This window comes from Rhinatrema bivittatum, chromosome 3 (genome assembly GCF_901001135.1).
Source record: "Rhinatrema bivittatum chromosome 3, aRhiBiv1.1, whole genome shotgun sequence".
Taxonomy (NCBI): domain Eukaryota; kingdom Metazoa; phylum Chordata; class Amphibia; order Gymnophiona; family Rhinatrematidae; genus Rhinatrema; species Rhinatrema bivittatum.
Genome location: NC_042617.1, coordinates 382115704 through 382133150, shown reverse-complemented (window position 1 = coordinate 382133150; position 17447 = coordinate 382115704). Strand labels below are relative to the sequence as shown.

The 17447-nt window shown below is 40.9% G+C and overlaps 1 protein-coding gene across 7 annotated transcripts in view; it reads left to right on the top strand.

Moving 5' to 3' along the window:
* MYO6 (myosin VI) overlaps positions 1-11934 on the top strand; it is a 527529-nt gene extending 515595 nt beyond the window's left edge. For all 7 annotated transcript variants that reach the window (XM_029595584.1, XM_029595582.1, XM_029595583.1 and 4 more), the window contains 2 exons: positions 7645-7863; positions 9690-11934. In XM_029595584.1, the coding sequence (XP_029451444.1) occupies positions 7645-7863; positions 9690-9892 (422 nt within the window). In that variant the 3' untranslated portion in view covers positions 9893-11934. The remainder of the gene's footprint in view (positions 1-7644; positions 7864-9689) is intronic.
* The last annotated feature ends 5513 nt before the right edge of the window (positions 11935-17447 follow it).

Here is a 17447-nt window from a genome sequence, read left to right as displayed (position 1 = left end):
CGGTAGGGTTCAGGATGCCCTCTACCAAATTCCTCCCCAGTTGTTGTGCCTGTTGCACACCGTTGGGTACATTTGGTGCATGTTTGGACATCCTCAGCTCGATACTCCCCATATGTGAGGACTACCATCCTGCTTGTCCTGTGAGAAAGCAAGTGTTGCTTACCTGTAACAGGTGTTCTCACAGGACAGCAGGATGTTAGTCCTCACGAAACCCGCCCGCCGCCCCACGGTGTTGGGTTCGTAACGTTTTGTTTTATTTTTCGGCACTGCCTGTAGCTTTCAAATAAGACTGAAGGGGGACCCCTGCTGGCTGCAGGGTTGGTGCCATGCTGGGCATGCCCAGTAGGGGCCAGTCAAAGTTCTGGAAACTTTGACAGAAGTTTTCCGTGATTGGGCTCCATCCTGATGATGTCACCCATATGTGAGGACTAGCATCCTGCTTGTTCTGTGAGAACACCTGTTACAGGTAAGCAACACTTGCTATATCATGTGGCACAGAGACGAGCAGTCAAATGCTTTTTCCTCTCTTAAATGCTTTTTTTTTTATACACAGTGTAACAAAATCACCAGCATTCACAGTTTGCACAACACAAATTCAGTCCAGCTAGGCAAAGAACTTCCTTCTCCTAATTTATACAGCACAACCAGGTCCACTATTCTCAAGGGGCTGCAAGTCCTGGGCCTCTCTTTGCTCTCCTCTCAGCCTACACTATATCCCTGGGGCAGAGGAGACAGCCTGTACCCAGAATTCCCCAAATAGCTAAACCCTGTTCTTAAGGTGTTCCGGGATCCCTGGATATATATACCCTATCACATACCCTCACCCTCAGCTCAACCTTACACAGTTGAGCGCTTGCCTGTGGTAGTGTTATTTCTCTGGGGTAAGAAAGCCCTCTTCCCACCCCCTCCCGTGGGTCTAGAGTTGGCTTAACCACTACTGAACCCCTGTCTCTAACCAAGTGAGGCTCTTTGTCCCTCTCCCTGGGAATCCTGCTTCCCACAGTCCGTGAACCCTGGACTAGGCTGGGCCTTGTCTTTTTTTTGGTTCTTCCATGATCCAACCTCCTTATTTTGTTTTAAAGTATCCTCTCTAGTCTGTTTGTTCAGGCTAGTTCTGAAATGGTCTCAAAGTGCTTCAAGTTGTGGGTAGTCCCATCCTTTTACCGCTGGATATAGGAGTTGATGCAGTATTCCGACCTCCATTCAAGTCTGTCCTGCAGCTGTTGTCAGTACCACCCGATCAGTGGGTACTGTTGTTGATCTTTGTGTACACATGCTACGGTCGCCTCTCTGTTATGGCTAACCCCTTTTATTCTGCTTAGTTTCTTTCTCATAAGTCCGCCAGTCCCAGATGTGGGCCATCCATCAGATTGCAGCTTGCAAAGGTTATGGGCCCACTCTTGTTCCCCCTCTTCATTGTCAACTTAGTTATTAGTTAACGCCAGATTATCAGACTACCTCGAAGACCTCAAAATATTATTCCCCACCCAATATGGCTTCCGAAAATCTTTAAGTACCGAATCACTTCTCATATCCCTGACAGATTACCTCATCATGGGCCTCGATAAAGGTCATGCCTACTTACTGATGCTCCTCGACCTATCGGCCGCCTTTGCTACTGTTAATCACTCCCTCCTCCTAAATCAACTAGCGAACATTGGAATAACAGGCTCTGCACTTGACTGGTTCAAATCATTCCTGGGGAACAGAGGATACAAGGTCAAAATACACAACAAAGAATCTCAGTATTATCCTTCCACGCTAGGAGTTCCGCAGGGCTCCTCCCTTTCACCCACGCTCTTCAACATTTACCTCCTCCCCCTATGTCAACTATTAACCAAACTGAACCTCAAAACACTTTTTATACGCGGATGACGTCCAGATCGTCATCCCCATCAAAGAATCCCTCACAAAAACTATTGAATTCTGGGAAAATTGCCTTCTAAAAATTGACAACCTCCTCTCCAGTCTAAACCTAATCCTAAATTCTTCAAAAAGCGAACTCCTTCTAATTTTCCCCGAAAATAGTAACCTTTCCTCAAATCCACCAACCGGCTTTCAAACTTCACAAGTAAGAGACCTAGGAGCCATCATTGATAACCGGCTAAACCTAAAATCATTTATTAATCAAACTACCAAGGACTGCTTTCATAAACTTCACGTTTTAAAAAGAATTAAACCACTTTTCCACTCCCACGACTACAGAACAGTCTTGCAATCAATAAACTTCTGTAAATTAGATTATTGCAACTCCATACTACTAGGTCTCCCGTCTTCTCACACTAAACCCCTCCAGATGGTTCAAAACACAGCAGCCAGAATATTGACAAACACAAAAAGAAGAGACCACATATCTCCTATCTTCAAAGACCTGCCAGTTCACTATAGAATCTTATATAAGTCCATTACCACCATCTACAAAGCTATCCATCAACTCTCTCCGCTTAACCTTCAAATCCCATTTAAAAAACATACCTCCGCCAGACAGATCAAAGAGTCCTACAGAGATTCACTACAGGTACCACCTTCCAAAACCTGTCAGCATATAACTCTCAGAGACAGGGCATTCTCCACTGCAGGACCTACTCTATGGAACTCCATCCCACCAGATCTGAGACAGGAACCCTGCCTTCCTACATTTAGGAAAAGACTCAAAACCTGGTTATTTATGAAAGCCTTTCCAGATGCCATCTGAACCGTAATTCACCTTCAAACAACTCTGATCACCCAACAGGGTAATCAACAACTTTGCCAATTCCATAACTTTACAATCTCCTTTTAATTGGCAAGTTCTTGTCTCTCTGTTAAACTACTTTCGCCTCTTTACCGTTCCAAGTTTTATTATGTCCCTGTTTTATTGTAACTGCTACTTTTTCTTTTAGCACCTGTTAATGTTCTTATTATATTACCTTTGTCACACCTTGTTAATTGTAAACCGGCATGGTGCTATTCCCATCGCGAATGCCGGTATAGAAAAACTCTAAATAAACAAATAAATAAACAAATAAATAAATAAACAAACTTACTTTTATATCCAGCTGTGCCCATCAAGGGTTCATCTTTCCTTTCCCTTGGATGATGACGGTCTCTTTTGCTCTGCTCTGCTAGACAGCGTTCCTATTCCAGATCTTCCAGCTATAGGCACTCCTCATCTGTATGGTCTGTAGTTTTGCAATAGGAGCATTCGTGGAGGGTTTCTTTCACTTTCCTCTCATTGCTTTTCTCACAAGTTCTCCCAAGATTTTTCTTATCATAAGGGCAAGAGCCTTCTCCATGTCCATTTCCCACACAAAGGATACAAAAAGAAAAAAGGATGTGGAGAAATACCTCCCTGACCCCTTTCTTTTCTCTTTTCCCAAGTTGTTACTTCTTTAAAGATTCTTTCTGGTTAACATGCTCTATAGCTTCTCGATTAGGCTGGAATACCAGGCCAACATCCATTGCCTCATCTGCTGAATACTGACAGTGTTTTGTGAAATGGCTTTGCCTGCCATAAGTGAAACAATTTGAGGAGCTTACTGGCTGTTCTCTGAATGTCAAGACAGTCACGCTGGCCTGCGGACAGGTCTCACTATTCTCCTAGTCAAAATCAGTCATCTGGATGGGGGTACCTCTTTATCCTCAGTCATACCCCAGGATATCCCATTGTGAGCTGGGCTTCATGGCAGATGTCAGCTAACTCTATGGCTGATTTCAGAGTAAGCTTGGTATGGACGAATGTAAGCTCTCTATGAATTTTTCAAGCAAGACTGCCAGCCACTTCTTGACCTGATTTTGCATTAGGCTGTAGCCATTTGTACTCAAGGTCCTTGAGGCGATGGAAAAGAGTCCTCGAGCTTTCTCTGAAGTGGATAATCCCTTTCTGGAGTCACAATCAATATGTCTACGGGTTACACCAAGTCCTTCTGACATCTACCTTGACATCTGGATAACTAGCCCGCCCATCCAGGTTTGCAGACTGATACACCACTTGGCTGGGGGCCAGCCAACAGGTTTCTCAGATACAGCGGCAGATTCCCGATGAAGACCGGCCCGTGGACTCGCCGCCGAGGCTGGCCCAGGAGATGCCACATGGTCTGCCAAGCATGACTCTGTCACTGCCGTGCTTGGCAGACCACGTGACTAGCGCGACCGGCCCACTGGGGGATGCACGATCCCCCAATAGGCCAATCCGCCCCTGCTCAGACATATGGCCCAGTCAGTCTCAGGCTCCCAGCCAGTCAAGCAGTCCACTCAAAATTCAATAGAAAAGCTTATGGATCTTCTCCCAGTCCTTGGGGATTATGAGAGCTGCTGTTCTACCCCGTTTGGCAATAGCTTGACAAGCTTCTGTAAATAATGTATTACAGTGCAATCAGGTTTGCTTGTAGAGTGTTCAAATTCTCTAAGAAATGCAATTGTTCTGCTTCCTGGCCCTCTATAAAAGTCTGTGACTGTAGTAGGGCCTCAGAGTGCCTGAATCACCTGCTTCATTTTTTACCATAGGGAGGGGAAAGAAAAATAAAACTCTTTCTTATCAAACACAAACTCCTGCCTGTTCGGTTTTAACTTACTCACTGACTGCTTTAGGCAGGGCTAGCCCCTTGGCCTTTTATAATGGAGTTCCAAGCTATCCCTGTAGCCAGGTCCCGGGAAAATTTCCCCCAGTATTTTTATGCATGTGCATTTTTCCCTTATGCTTCTATGGCACAGAGGAAAGAAAAAATTATTTTCTTCTTTGTTCTGGCTTGAGCACTGCTCTGTGCTGCTATATAGCTCACCAGTTCCTTCTCTGTGAAACCATTCAGAGCCAACCGCCTTCCAAACAAACTTCTCTGTTCTGAGGCATGGATTTCTGGCTGTGCCTTGCTTAACGCAGAAAATCCCCAAGGTGACACCATATGTGGCACAGACACGAGCAGTCAAATGATTTTTCCTCTTTTAATGCTTTATTTTACAGTGCAACAAAATCACCAGCATTCACTGTTCTCACAACACAAATCCCAGCCAGTTTTGCAAAGAATTGCTTTTTCCTAATTTACACAACTACATAATCAGGTCAGCTATTCTCAAGGGCTTGCCTGTCCCTTCTTACTGACATTCCTGCATCCTGGGCCTCGCTTTGCTCTATTCTCAGCCTACGTTATATCCCAGGGCTAGAGGAGACAGCCTGTACTCAGAATTCCCTGGCTTAGGGTGGACTGTCTCCAGTAGCTAAGCCCTGTTCTTAAGGTGTTCCTAGTCCCTGGATATATACCCTGTTGCATATTATTTTAAAAACTAGGCCCAAAACACTTTGACTACTGAATATCTAATGCCTTGTTAGGCACCACCAAAGTGACAACACACTTTTTTTGCTTGCCAAGTGAAATTCAGAACATCTTCCTGTTTTATAGCATGTGTTTCTTTTTCTGGGATGTTAAAGAATAGATCTTCCCACTCCCTCCCACCCCCCACACACATACACCCCACATCTCCTTCCACACAACCCTCACACTTGTATCTCACACCCCTATACACCCCACACACAGCTCACACCCCTGTATCCCTACCCACCCACTCCCACAAACACATATCCCCCCACACCCTATACAAATACCTCTCCCCACACCCCACCACCCCCACACGCTACCCCACCCCCCCCCACACACACCACCCCCCCCACACACACCACCCCCAAACACACAGAGCATCCACACACACATACACCCCTACATATACACACATCACACACTCCACACTGAGACCATGCAGCCCCTCCACATATATTCCACAAACCATTCACACACACATACACTCCCCACCTACACATCTCTCACACATAAAACCCCATAATACATGCGTACTAACCACTCCCTATATAACTATGGGGGGAGTAGAGGGATGATGGAGTAAAGTTGTGAGGGGGAGAGTGCACATACAGCCACTCAACTTGCTTACCCCAGACATGCGCACACACCCAATTCATTCCTAATACCGCTCACAACCACTCTATAACAAACACACATCTCAATCACTGCCCCCTCCCCCACACACACAGGGATGGGGGGAGTCTATGGTACTTGTAAAGGGAAATGGATCCAACCATCAACACACACACACCCTAACTCTCACCTTTCCACAACACATATGCATGGGGGAGAAGTAGGGGAAATGGGGAGTGCAATGGTGGGGAGAAGAAGAAAGTACACATGTATCCACTCACACAGGGAAGGAGAGGAAGGGTGAGTGGAAAATGGAGGCGAGTTCCTCCCCTCCAACACCACATTCGCACTTTCCATTTATCTCCCGATGCCATTTGCACATCCACCATTCATAGCCAGAGCACGTACATACCATTCCCAAACAGGTGGGGAGGAGAGCAATAGGGGGGATAACATGGAGAGTGCAAGGGGGAAAAGGTCCCATGCGCACCACACATCACTCGCTCCCCCACACCAACACAAGAACACATACCATCTACACCCCAGCATACCCCACCCCTACCTGCTCTACACGACCACCACCTGCAATCCCTCACCTTCACGCACCCTCTGCAAGCCTTCTGATCTAGTCCCTTCCTCACTGAATGCTCCCCACACACACAGACACCTACCCCCATTCCTCCATCCCCAACAGAGCAAGTTCAAGTCAGCGATAATGTACACATCCAGCTGACGGTCATAAAACTCCCTTTTTTATACTGCTAGGCAATTATCAATTTCTTTTTTTTTTTTGGGGGGGGGGGTCCCCTTAACATCCATACACACTCAGTCAAAGGGGGAAAAAGAAGGCAGGGTGGGGTGGAAATTCTGTAGCTCTGGCTCTGCACTTCAAGTCATTTACCCTACCCAGCTTGCATTTGCATTTTCCACCTAGGCAGGAGCATAGAGTCTAGAGCAGAAAGCCCATTGGCAGGGTTGACTTGCGAAGAACTAGGCTTTGGACAAAAAATATGTGGGTACCTAAAATAGAATATCCAACAATAAACCCTATAAAAAAGGTAAGTAACACCAACAATATATTAGTTAATATGAAAAATACTTGTTGTGCTTTAGTACACACTATCAAAACATAAAAAAATATCAAAAGATAAAATGACACAACAACATAAACACATATTGATTGCATACCCTAATCAAATATATATATCCTAAAATAATTGGCTGGCATCTTCTAATAATGTTTAAAATATTTAAAATAAAATGGAGTCTAAAAATACTTCAGTGACCTTCACCCCACTTCCTTTTTCTGTCAGATATTAAAGGGGATCCCTCTAGCAAAAGAACTATACTTTATACAGAAAACATGTATTTTTATGGTTTTGTAAATACTAATTGCCAGCCAGACAACACACTGTTTCTTGAGTCACATCTGGGCTGCTGACTTGTTTGCTGAGTGTGCTCTCTGTATCTCTTGTACCTAACAATTCTAACTCATATATGTTTGCCTTTGGTAAGCATGCAAGTAACTGTTGGGGCTGCTTTGGGATAGCAGAACAGGGACAACCTTTCTTTTCCAAGTAGCTTTGCTTGAATAAAAAAAGGGAATAAGAAGTATGGTGATCTCTGTTAAACTGTCTGCTGCTGCTGCTGCTTTTTCCAGCAGAAGATATTTTGTCTGTGTTGATGGGTTTTTCTGGTCTTTAGCTTGCCAGTTGAAATGTTGCTTGTATTTCCATACCAGCCCAGCAGAATTTGGCAACCCAGGTGCCTGCCCGGCAGCAGGAAATTGAAATGAATCGACAGCAACGCTACTTCCGCATCCCCTTCATTCGTCCTGTGGACCAGTACAAAGATCCTCAGAATAAAAAGAAAGGCTGGTGGTATGCACATTTCGATGGAGCATGGATTGCACGACAAATGGAACTTCATCCTGATAAGCCGCCCATACTCCTAGTTGCTGGTTGGTATCTTTCCCCCCCCTTTCCCCCGTAGCACGCAATCCTCTCAAATGGGAAAGACTCTTTTTTATTTTATATCGCCATACATTCTGTTGTTAATGATCCTGGGAACAAAATATAATAAATGAACTGAATTTTGGCTATTCATTTTCAAGGGATGCTCTGATTTCCATGATATTCCTTCAGTAAGAAAGAGGTAAACAAAACAAAAAAAAGACAAAAAACACCCAAACGCCCAAAAAATCTGTCCAGAATGGGCAACTCACATTTATTGGTTTAGAATTTTAACATTCACTCTGTAACTCCCAGGCTTGGTGATAGTTGTCATACCTTCAAGTGCATTTGTTTGAAGAGTTGATCTTCTCACGTTTCTAAGACTGAGAATTGTAAAATGAAAGGTAATGTTTTCATCCAGTAATCTGAATTATGTGCTTTGGGCAGCACCTATCAAGTAGTACCATGGAGTTTGTTTTGCTTTGAGTTTTTTTTTATTCAGTATGGATGACTCTTTCCATGGAATTCTGAGAGCTTTACTACTGAAGCGTCTGTCTGTCTGAAAGATGTGAGAAAAATGTACTCATTGGATAAATAAGCTTATTGTGTGCTAAAATCAACTGCACTTTTTTTTTTCTGCATGAAGCTGTGGCTGGTTTCCTACATCTGAGTGGAGGTCCTACACAACTGTTCACATGTTTTTAGCAGGCAATGCTGTACTGTAGCACTTGACAGTTTTTTAAAATTTCTTTAATTGGAGCCATTGCTTTTCTGGCTTCCTGTAGATGGCCAGAGCTCTTATAAAATCATTTTTCCTGTTTTCTGTGATCAACACATCACTTGCTTTTCAATAAAATGTCCATGTCCATTTTTTATTAGATGAAATTGATAGTAGTTTGACTGTGTGTTATATTATAAGTGTTTCATGTTTTAATTATCGGTGTTATACATTATATCAATACATTGATATCAGTTTCTGTACAAACATTAACATACCTGCTAATAAAGGGGTTGATTTTCAAAGAAGCGCACAGCCGTCCATGTGCACATGGTTCCTGGCGTGCGCACATGGAACAGACTGGGCGGGAACTGGGGAAGCTCTACTCCTGTTGCCACACGAGGTTTTTTAAAATTTCCCTCCCCTTTGCTTGCGGAGGAGGCCATCTGCCCACACATGCGCGCATGGTTGTTAAAATCTGCCACGCTTGTGCGCGCCGATATTGCATTTTATGACACGTGCACGCCATTGCACACGTGTTATAAAATAGACGTGTCCTTGTGCACGCGGGTCTGAAAATTGACCCCTATATAGGTAAACTTATTTGTATATGTCCTATGTGCAGGTAAATTTATTCCAACCAAGGGGTGGCATTCCTGGGGGGCAGAGTGGGAGAAGGGTTTGAATTTGTATGCATACTTCTGGATTTTCAGAATTATGTTCTGAAATTTCCTAAAAATTTCCTACCTACACATTAGCAGGTGTAATTGTATGTGGTCAGTTTTGATGGGATAATTTTCAAAGCAAATATATGTACCTAAGTTTTCTTTGAAAATCGGTATAACTTAGTTTAGTTTGCTTGTTTGACCACAATTTTGTCAAAACATCAGTGTGATGTACATATAAACTTAATACATAGAGTAGTAAAACAGTAGGTAAACCAATAACAGAAAAATAATTTAAAACTTGTGTGCATATTTTCTGACCTTTATAATTGGGCTATTACAAAATTGCCCCCTTAGCCCGGACTTTTGACAGGGAGCACCTAACATTCATCTAATGGAGCCCGAATTGTGTGAACTTTGTAACAAAAGAAATGTTTGCCTTTGTTTCCAGGGAAAGATGACATGGAGATGTGTGAGCTAAATCTTGAAGAGACTGGCCTAACTCGAAAAAGAGGGGCTGAGATTTTGCCCAGGCAGTTTGAAGAGATCTGGGAGCGTTGTGGAGGCATCCAGTACCTTCGAAGCGCAATTGAAAATAGACAAGCCCGGCCAACATATGCAACAGCCATGCTGCAGAACCTACTGAAAGATTAAAAATAGATTACATTTGCACATTAATTATAAAGCGCCGCGAACCATGACAGCGATATAAAGGGACGAGTTCCTCTGCACGAGGATCTAAACATTCCATAATCATGCAAGAGATGTTTTAATATAAAGTGAACAGATTTTATTAATCTTGGGGGTTTGTCAGTTTGTACTTTTTGATGTTTCATTTGTGTAGTGAGTTCATTAGCTACGTGACCCTAGCAGAAGTTTATTTTTTAGTCCAGTATGTCTTCTGCATTTTATTTATAACTGGAATTCTGAGGCCTTAGCTTTAACTTCTTTTCAAGGGAAGTTAGGGGTACACTTCTCATCTGAAAGCTGCTCTCCATCTATATTTACTAACTTTCCTGAGGCTTGTAGGCAGTGTCTCCTTAAAGAGAGAACTTTGACTTTTTTTTTTTTTTTTACATTATGATCTTGAGTGAAATGATTTCTTTAAATCTTGTGAATAGCCACAAAGCTATTTGGTGATATACTGTGTGTGCTGAGGGTTACATGTTCGCTCTTATCTTGGATCAGTTGACAACACTGTATAGTAGTACATTCCAGACACTACTTCACTTCATTTGTATTCATGACATTTTCTGGGTGCTAGCTAAAAGCTGATTTGCCCAAGTCATTTTGACTAAATTTATAATGCTGAAACTGAGAAAAACACCTGATGCATTTAGGTTTATAGAAAGTATAAGAAAAACAAGGGAGAATATGTATCTGATTATTTAACTTCACTAGGATACAGTGGGCCAACAATCCTATCCCATTAACGTCTTTGGTAGATTTGTATATTCGCATGTCATCCTTTGTAAGTTTCCTTACCTAGTTATTCCATCGGAAAGTCTTAAATGTGATACAAGGTGTTGCATCTTAACTGCATTGTTTAATTTACATACTGGAAAAGTAATGTCACTAAGGGGGCCATTTTCTATTGATATCGCACGCAAAAAGGGTTGGAGGCAGGGTGGGGCGGCACTGGAAGAGGAGGAGTCAGGGCGGCATCGGGGCGGACGCGGCAGAAACATCGCTGGTAGCGAAAAGGTAGGAACCCTTATCGCTGCCAGTAGCGTGCCCAATAGCACCACCTTTTACGATGGCGCTATTGGGTGCGAAAGCCGGCAGCGATAACACTGCAGTGGTGCGATCACTGTCGATTTTGCAGGTCCGCCCCCTGCTTCGCCCTCCTGTCCCCCATTAGCGCCGGGATTCAGGAAGCCGCGGTAGTTTAGAAAATCCAGCCCTTAGTTTGGAGAAGATCCATTTAGTCCTATTTAAATCTTCTCCCTCATCACCCAACTATTTCTCTTACTTCCATGTGTTCTTTTTAGTAATGTAAAAGTCGTAAATATATGATACTTCTGATGATAGGACTTCAGAATGAGGGAGGTTTAGGCCATTGGCAATAATAGGCTCAATCCTGAATTGTTTAAATCCTCTAAAAGTAAAACCATATCATTGATTTTGAAAAAATTATGGCTGTTTCTTGTAGACTGTTTAAAAACCATTATGTACTAAAAGTACTTCACCTAGCATTTAGTCCATATGTAATGGTGTTTTGTCTCTAGGGTACGCTTACTAAGATAGTCTTTTATAAGAGGCCTGCCTTAAATTCATTTGCTAGTCCATGACCACAGGAACAATACATTCCATCTTATTATATGGTGTCTGCAGATTAGTAATAAAGCTGTATTTATTTATGATTTTAAGTCACAAATGTGATTAGTGTCTTTTACTGTAAAATTCTTTTACCAAATGCAAATGGTTAACGTGTGTGGTTTTTTTCATTACATAAACCATAATCGCTTCTCACATCAGAGTTAAATATTTTTCCTTTTTTTCTAAGATTCTGAATTTTATTTTTGAAAACTTTACCCAACATGATTTATTGAAAATTGCAGGAAACCATTCTCTGATGAAGTCTGTCAGTTATTGTGTATTTTCTGTAGAGTTCTATCACCTTTAACTGTGAAAGGTGAGTCCTGCCTTAAAAGTTCTTTAAAATAAATAAATAAATACAACCTATCTAAATATAATCAGTTGATGTGTGACATTTTGAAATGTAGGTATACTATAATATTTGTTTTTATGTGAAAATGGAGGATTAATAGAGGATGGAGGGGGTAGGCTAGTGGTTAGAGCAGTGGGGCCACAAACAGGGTTCAAATCCCACTGCCGCTCCTAGTGACCTTGGGCAGTTCACTTTACTCTGGAATAGAAAACTTAAACTGAGATGTAGACAGTGTACATCTCCCATTCTAGAACTATTTGTACTTTTTAAAGCGCGGTACCTATCGTGATCTGGGAGGAATTAAGAATTTTAACTTTTAAATACAGGGAGGATAACTTTCAGATAACTCGGCACGGTGGCGTATATGCGCATATATGGCCGTGGATAGATCTACGATAGTATTTTATAACCGGCATGTGTCACAAAATTAGTGTATCTCTACTCTACAACATATGTGTGTAAGTATACAAAGTATTGAAAGTGCATACTTTTCCTACCTACTTTAAATGTGAAAATTAAGTAGGACTTACTCTCCTAAAACCCTATTTACTTACATGCGTAAGTCAGCATATTTTAAAATGTGCACAGAATTTAAATTAACCAGTTTACCTACTACTCCAGTTTGCCCAGGACTTCTCAGGGTCATCAAGATCGTCCTGATGATTCTTCTGCCTGAACTCGCCCCAGTTCACCCAGATCTTTAGCTCAGCCAATAATACAGGTCTAATATCAATGACACCAAATAATTAGCAGATGTAAAAGTACACAAGTAGCCAAATGTACTCGTGTGGGGCCAACAGTTACTCATGTACTCGTGTGGGGCCAATTTACATGAGTAATTGTTGGCCCCACACAAAATGCCCCTAGCCTGCCCCTCTTTTATGCACCTATATATATATATATATATTTATTAACATTTTTATATACCGCAATTCATGTAGCAAAGTTACATATCATTTCGGTTTACATTACAACAATAACAAGCATATATATATGTGTGTCTGTGCACAAAATGTAAAGTATGCAGGTACCTTTGACTTTGATAAAATACTGACTGCATGAGTACAAGTTTCTTATGCGTACAAATGCTAATTTTTACACACTTAACTCTTTGAAAATTCACCCCACTGCATATTGCATCCTTGAAGGCTCCTCAGAATACAATTTATTCTTTTATTTGAAAAGGTTATATATGTGTAGCACTACTCCACTTTAGATTTATGTTTGCAGTTTATACTATCTTGTAAAATAAATGCAAGAAAAAGGTGATTTAAATATGTCACAGAAATAGTATCATAACAAAGAAATGTCTTACATTAAAATACTCTAATATCCTAAATAGCTCCATTACAGATGGCAACATGATATAGTTAGTTTATTCTGACGTCATTATCGTATGTTTGAATAACCAATGTTATTACGTGCAGGAAATAATCCATTGCCTTGTTTGAGGACTGGGATTTAGTAGAACAGGTGGGGAGGGAAGTTGTCATTTTGTTTTGTTTTTGCCTTTTTTTTTTTTTTTTAAACTAAACTGAATTTTTAAAGCCAGATGAAAAGCAGGTAAGTTGTCAAAGAGATCTCTAAGGGAAAAAAATCTAAATAATTCTCTTTGGTATATAGTATAAAATGTCACATTTATATGCTATGTCTTTCCAAATCAATCCAGTTCTTAGAAATGATAAGCTTGTCTACCCATGGGTGCAGATTTTACACTTTAAAAGACTGGGCAACTCTCAGGAGACATTCTTACTCGTACGTACAGTACATTATATATTCTGTATTCTAACAGAGCAATAAAATGCCTAGCTCTCATATGTTTTAAAATGTCAAAATTAGGTTTTTGTTTTTTTTCATACATGGGAAGAGTATATTGCAAAGCTTCCTCTCTGGATAAGTTATTCTCCTTTTGTCTCCAGAAAAAAAATTGTAACCAAATGTTCTGTAGTTTTCCAGATTTTAATAATCTCCAATTCTGCATAAACAATTAAAATCTATATCATGAATGAGGAAAGCAGGTAACTGTTTTCTAAATGTCTTTGTACAAGATTTATCTTAAGTAATATATATTGGTATTATTAGTTTGTTCTTCTTGTACCAACTATAAGGGCTAAAAATTTACATTTTTATCCTCTAATTAGGTTGCCTACATGATTTCATTCTTTTAATCTGATCCCTTATATGACTTAAATAAAATCAATATTTAAAGACCAATAATAGAAAAGTTAGCTTTTCATTTTTCAAAGCCCCAAACTCTTATACTTTTCAGAAACACCACCATGCTTTGACATAGAGGAGACATAAAATAATTAATGTATTATTTTTTTAGTTTAAAATCTTATATACTGCAAGTACCCACCAATGTTCAGTGCGGTTAACAATGCACAGAAACGGACAGCATATAAACCATACAATGGCATTTTATAAGCATATATAGGCCTTTTGAAAATTACCCTAGGAGTTGTATGTATAAAATTATGCAGGGAAGTAATTTCATGCATACTTTTATGCATTCTTGAAAGAAGCATTCCTGGGGTGAAGTTAGGGCACGGACACTATTTACATGCTTAGAGAAAGAGTTTAAAAGCCTTGTGCATGCTGCATTGTACAAATCAACTCCTTTTCATCACTTACAAGGTCTAAAAATTTTTACTGATGTCAATTTTACAATGAATACCTCTGAATGTATCTGTAACAACATCCCCCAACCACTTCCCAAAACCTCACCCCGAATCAAAATGCCCCCTTACAATCGTTCATATATGGAGTATCAGACTGAGCCTTATAAAGAGGCGATCTTTCTCTCTCAGCACGTGTAAGATATGCGCATAAAGCATGCAGACATGCGCGCGTGAAGAGTATTTTATAACTTACACACATATTTTATAATATAGCACGTATCTTTGCACGTGGCAAAATATGCACATGTATGGGCATGTGTGCGGCCCTTTTAAAATCTGTTTGGAGGTAAATTTCAAAAGTATGTGCTTAAAACTGGGCTTTGGAAGATTGCTACTTTCACATGTGTAATTCTTTTGCAAATTCATTCCATAGGTCTGCATTTTTAAAAGGTTTTACTTGCATAAATGGACTTTTGAAAATTGCTACAATGTATACTGCTTTTACACATGCAAATCATTTTGAAAATTACCTCCAGTATTTCTAAAATTGAAAGCAGGTATAATTGTGCACATGTATGCAGCGCAAGGGTTCATGTGCTAATTTTCGAAAGGGTCTTCATCCCTAAGTGCTATGTTATAAAATTGGGCTTATGGTGTAAACAGAAAAGGGAAAGCTGTGGAAATGGTGACAGGAATTGCCTGTTATGAAAAAAATATTGATCGCACCACTCCATGTCATAATGAGGTATTAGGCAGTTCTGTTTTACTATATATTAATACTGTCAGTAAATGATGAATATTATAGCCACAAATCAAGCAATAGTCCCTTTCAACTGTAAAGTTTTACTGTCTCATCACCTCCATTAACTCCTCTCACTTTCCTCCCCTTCCCTTTATTGAGCTGTAATGACACATGCAGGCAGCCTAAGATCTGAAGGAAAAATCCATAAAGTTGTTTGGCAGGTAGACTTGGGAAAGCCATCACATATTCCTAGGAGTGAGAAATGAGAACTAGATCTCAAAAAGTAGATCTAACAGTTATTTGTGATCTGAACTGGTCACGGTCAGAGACAGGTTGCTGGGTTCGATGGACCTTGGTCTGACCCAGAATGGCAAATCTTATGTTATAAGAACATAAGGTATACCCTACTGGGTCAGGTCAAGGGTCCATCAAGCCCAGTATCCAGTGGCCAACAGTGGTCAACCAAGTTGTGTAAATCCTGGAGTTTACGCACATGGTCGGGCCTTGTGCCTGCTGGGCGAATTTTTAAAGAGGCAAAGCCTTGCACATAAACCCCGGTACTCACATAACTGCCGGGCCTCTTCACAGGGGTGGGTCGGGTCGGGACAGTGCCCATTGATTGCTGTCCCAAAGACTTGCGCGCTGGCAGCTGGCCAGCGTGCACAACTTACTTCAGCTCCCGAGCTGAAGTAAGTGATTAAAAAAAGAAAATAGGTAGGGTTTAGGGGTTGGAGAGGAGAGAGGAAGGATTAGGTAAGGGGGTAGGGAAGTTCCCTCCCTGTCCACTCCTTAATTGGCGTGGACTGGGAGGGAACTGGGGAAAGCCTGAATGCATTGCATGGAAATTGCGAAGTACCCCCCCCCTCCCACCCCCATGCGCGCGTGGTTTATAAAATCGGCACGTCCGTTATAAAATCTATCCCTAAATGAATAGATCCCAAGCTACTAATCCTTATTGATTAATAGCAATTTATGGACTTCTGCTCTAGGAACTTATCCAAACTTTTTTTAAACCCAGTTACACTAACTGCCGTAACCACATCATCTGGCAGTGAATTCCAAACCTTAATTATGCATTGAGTGAAAATAATTTTCTCCGATTTGTTTTAAATGAACTACTTGCTAACTTAATGGAGTGGTCCCCTAGTTCTTGTATTATCCAAAAGAGTAAACAACCGATTCACATTTTTCCATTCATGTCCTTTCATGATTTTGTAGACCTCTATCATATGCCCCCTCAGCCGTCTCTTCTCCAAGATGACCAGCCCCAACCTCTTTAACCTTTCCTCCAGTGCAACTATATCTTTTTTGTTCTTAGATGACACTGTACTGTTTAAACCCAGCTGTTTCTTCACTTTCATGATGAGAAGAGGATAACTCATATAAGTTAGTCACAGATGGATTGCTACTTCAAAAAAGGTATCACCTGAAACTTGTTTGTTTACTGTAATTCTACGTATCCAAGTAAACTAACATAGCAACCACAATTCGCTACAGAAATGTGAAGTGATTTTTGGATCAGTGCTTGGAGATTATCTTCCACTTTATAATTTTTATCATTTTTTTACCTTGGATTCTAGATTGTTTGCTTTGTTTAAGTATATTGTTATGTACAGAAAAGCAGATTTTTTTCTGTCTGTCTCAGAGCCGGTTGAAGGGAACAGATAGTTTGATTTGAAAGTCAAAAGTGGAAAGGAAGAATGTGTAGAGTGAGACAAGGAAAGCAAGTTTGCTCACCATAGCCAGTGTTCTTCATAGACAGCAGAATGATTTAGCCATAAAATGTGGGTGATGTCAAAAGACAGCACTGAACCGATCCATCTCTTTAGCTCAGTAGAATTTTTGCTACTGAGCATGAGCAGTAGTTCCCTCATATGCATTGCCTAGCAAGACTCTGTTGATATTCCACTTAGCACGTTATTTGGATATAAGCAGAATATAAATATTTTAAATAATTAAGGTAAATACATTTAGCTGGGTTGTTGACGCTTCAGAAAGAAGGGTAGGTATTAAACATGGCTAAATCATCCTGCGGTCTATGGAGAAAACCATTTACGGTAAATTAACTTGCTTTCTCTGTCAACAAGCAGGGCTGAATTAACCAGTAAGTGCTCTACTGCAATTGAGGGCTGCAGTAGAGCACTTACTGGAAAGCAACTTGGACCCCACTGTGGA